This window comes from Bactrocera oleae, chromosome 3, assembly GCF_042242935.1.
Source record: "Bactrocera oleae isolate idBacOlea1 chromosome 3, idBacOlea1, whole genome shotgun sequence".
In the NCBI taxonomy this organism is placed as follows: Eukaryota; Metazoa; Arthropoda; class Insecta; order Diptera; family Tephritidae; genus Bactrocera; species Bactrocera oleae.
The window spans coordinates 4,199,798-4,203,467 of NC_091537.1; the positions used below are offsets into that span (position 1 = coordinate 4,199,798).

At 43.8% G+C, this 3,670-nt stretch overlaps 1 protein-coding gene across 1 annotated transcript; it reads left to right on the plus strand.

Moving 5' to 3' along the window:
* The first annotated feature begins 1,425 nt into the window (after window positions 1-1,425).
* On the plus strand, window positions 1,426-3,404 carry sna (snail). The gene has a single exon (XM_014247717.3). The coding sequence runs from the start codon at window positions 1,742-1,744 to the stop codon at window positions 3,107-3,109; it is 1,368 nt and encodes a 455-aa protein (XP_014103192.2). The 5' UTR covers window positions 1,426-1,741; the 3' UTR covers window positions 3,110-3,404.
* The last annotated feature ends 266 nt before the right edge of the window (window positions 3,405-3,670 follow it).

Consider the following 3,670-nt stretch of genomic DNA (forward strand, 5'->3'; position numbering starts at 1 on the left):
ATTTGGGGAGCCCCAAGTAGCTGCCGCGGGATCACTTTCTACTTTCACGCCAATCAACACACTCGGGGGACACATTTTTGACAAGTTATTACAGCCAGCAGTCAACGTGTGTAATGGAGATGGAAATGTGCCAACGAAAAATATGAGATCTGACGATCAATCGATCGATCGCACGCATCTACAATACATACATACCTATGCAGATACTTAGTTTCTCGCATGACACACATGGGAGGCATAAGCACAGGCGAACACTAACGCGAAGAAGGTGTTGCGGTAATGCCTAAATTTCACACCACACTATCGATCGCAGCGCAGGTGTGTGTATATGTGTAAAATGTATGGACAATGAGTGACTTCCCGTGAGTTATTGACAGGATCAGTGATCTGCATAAGTTGGTAATAAATTGGAGCCCGGCTGCGTGTACTATATCTGTATTTGTGGTACATATGAGTAAACTACGCGATCAAACGATCGCTGTAAAGGTCTGAAATATGTAATTGGGGAACTGTAATAGAGATGGATCCAAGTGAAGTTAGATTCTACGGAAATCGCAACTGAGCTTCTCTTGTGTGTAATGGAAGTTGCTCCAGGTTTCGTGAGACAGGATCAGTGATCTGCAGAGACAGGCAAAGCATATAGGTAACGCATGAGCAACTTGGAATATACGCTAGGCAGTTGGCATACACTACCAATCGACGTTAACCACCACGCGATCGTTTGAGCTATTCCCAAAAGTGGTAGTAATAGTTAGCCGATTGGCTGTGCAGATCGGAGGGTTGCTTGTTGGTAAACCAACGCACTTCACTCAATATGTATGTGTGTATATGTGTGTGGCAAGTATGACTCAAACTCAGCTGGCGCGACTGCTGTAAAACGCTCAACCTCACACACACACATACAGAAGTTATAAAGCGATGCTGTCTACGCGGTGGTGGCTAGCATGCTGGCTGTCTGACGTCTACGCATGCATTAAGGGATTCCGTGTGTACGTAATTTCCCAATGAATGGGCACGTGTAAACGCCTATGTATGAGTGCGTTGTAGTACGAGCTAAGACGCTAGGTACGACTGCTGCGACATTTTCTACAGCTGAGCGTATGGAAAATACGCAATGACGGGGGGAAGGTAAGGCAAAACTATTATTGTTTTGAATTGTTAATAGTAGCAGCAGCAGCAGCCGTGACAGCAACAACAACAACCACTAAACATTTGAGGGACTACCCGAGTGAATTTGGAGTTTTTATGCGGCATGTGTGTGCATGGATGTGTGGTAAAATGTGTTTTCGTTTAGTATTTTCTTCGGTCAACAGAGAAGAACCACCACCAACAACTATATATGCTGGCCGTGGCCGTGGCAATCAATTGAGTTGAATTCGAAAACTCTGAGTTCACAGAGACTGAGTCTGATAATGTATAAAAGACCGTGCCCGTTGTCGAACCTGTCATAACAGCAGCAGTGCTCGCAGAGTGTAGAACACCAAAAAAAAAACAAACGAAAAACGCAATTAGAATTCAGTTCTAAGCCTCGCCAAAGATCGACATCTACAGTGTTTTTATGTAAATGTTATAGTGAAAAGCAGAAGCAAGCAGTAAATAAATAAGTGCGCAGTAGAGTTTGTGAAAAAGACTTTAAGATAGACAAAAGAACACAAAAAAAACATAAACTATATATTTAAGAAAGATTTTTAGTTCGAAATTAATTTTGCAAAAATCACGAAAAATCGAAAATAACATAAAAATGGCCACTACAACAACAAAGTACAAGAGCTGCCCGCTCAAGAAACGGCCCATCGTTTATGAGGATACAACCGAAGCAGAAACAGCCACAGTCACGGTTAGAGATCCCATGCAATATTATGCCGCAGCTGCAGCTTTCGCCAGTGCCAGCATGATCAAACACAAGCCACAGCCAGTTCCTGAGTTTGAGCTGTTGGCTGACGAACAGCCGCAAGATCTTTCGCTGAAGCGCAAAGCCACAGACAATTGTGAAGATTATACCGTGCCAGCAAAACGCGAATATGTGTTGAATCTCTCGAAGGACGGTTATGAAGCAAATGCGTACAATGCGTTGTTCACCAAAGCCTATCAACAACGTGCCGACTCGCCAACACACTCGATAAACTCGCAACATTCCGTCGAGTTGGGTAGATGTTCGGCGTTGATGTCACCCGTTGAGCCCTACACCTCAGACTACGAATCGGACTATAACCAACAATTGCAACAGCAAGCATCACCAGCGGTCGCAATACATTTGCGTGGCTTGACAGCCGCTACCAGCGGTTATACCACAACCTCGACGGACTACAAATCCGCTTTCATGCTAGCCGCTGGCGGCGCTGCGCCGATGACAGCACTTTGGAGCGCCTACCAGCCATCGAGTGGTGGTAATCTGAATGCGATCTTTCCCTCGCCAGCCTCCTCGATAGCCACCTCACCACGTTCGGTGTACTCATATCAGCAAATGACACCACCATCCAGTCCCGCTTCAGAAGCAGGCTCCGAGCCAGAGGACCTGAGTCTACGCAATGATATACCATTGCCAGCGTTAATGCATCATCAAAACGAACCGTTGTCCAGTTTCCCCTTTAACGCCAAGCCAACGAAGTGTACAACGAATAGCGAGGCACAAGCCGCCGCCGCCGCCAACAAGGCGGCCAGTTACCGTTACAAATGCGACAAATGTAATAAAATGTACTCGACTGTCATTGGCTTGTCGAAACATCAGCAATTCCATTGCCCGGCCGCCGATTGCAATCAGGCTAAGAAGCAGCATTCGTGCCACGAATGTGGCAAGCTCTACACTACCATTGGCGCCTTGAAGATGCACATACGCACACATACCTTGCCCTGCAAATGCCCTATCTGCGGCAAGGCCTTTTCGCGTCCATGGCTGCTGCAGGGTCACATACGCACACACACCGGCGAGAAGCCCTTCCACTGCAGCGACTGTCCACGCTCCTTTGCTGATCGCTCCAATTTGCGCGCCCACCAGCAGACCCATGTGGAGGTGAAGAAGTACGCCTGCAAGGTTTGCCACAAATCCTTCTCGCGCATGTCGCTGCTCAACAAGCACACTAGCTCCAATTGCACCATTACAATTGCGTAGACTAGTGTCGCGGCAGCAGAATGAAAAACCAAGTGCCAGTAGTGTTGCAGAAGCAGTGCGTTGACATATTCAGTATTTAAATTAGGAGAAGCTCGGTTTATTTTATTTTAGTTTTTAGTGTAAATTACAACAATTTAATGTTGCAGCTTTGTAAGCGGTTGTAACAGCAGGAGTTTACGTTTTCTAAGTTCTAGTCCTTTTTGTTCGTTTGAAAATTTCAATGAAATAATTTTTAGTTGGAAATGAAAGTAAATTTAATTTTTTAAATTAAACAAATTATGTTAATGGTTGACAATGTCTTTTTGTTTGTTTTTTGAAAAAATTATATTTTAAGTTTTCAGTTTTTTCTTGAACATTTTATATTTTTAATTTAATTTTAAGAATTTTGGTATAGTTTTATTATGTTTTTTTATGTTTAACTGGTGTATTTTCACCAGCCAGCAGCAGCACTCAACCAAATCAGCTCTTATAAAAAACCCACAGTAAATTACAACGCTTGGACTCTAATTATTATGTAATTAATGAAAATAAATTAAGTGTTTTTGTATGGAAAAACTATAA

Coding starts and splice junctions, on each gene's coding strand:
- sna (XM_014247717.3), top strand. CDS start 1,742: ATGGCCACTACAACAACAAAGTACAAGAGCTGCCCGCTCAAGAAACGG.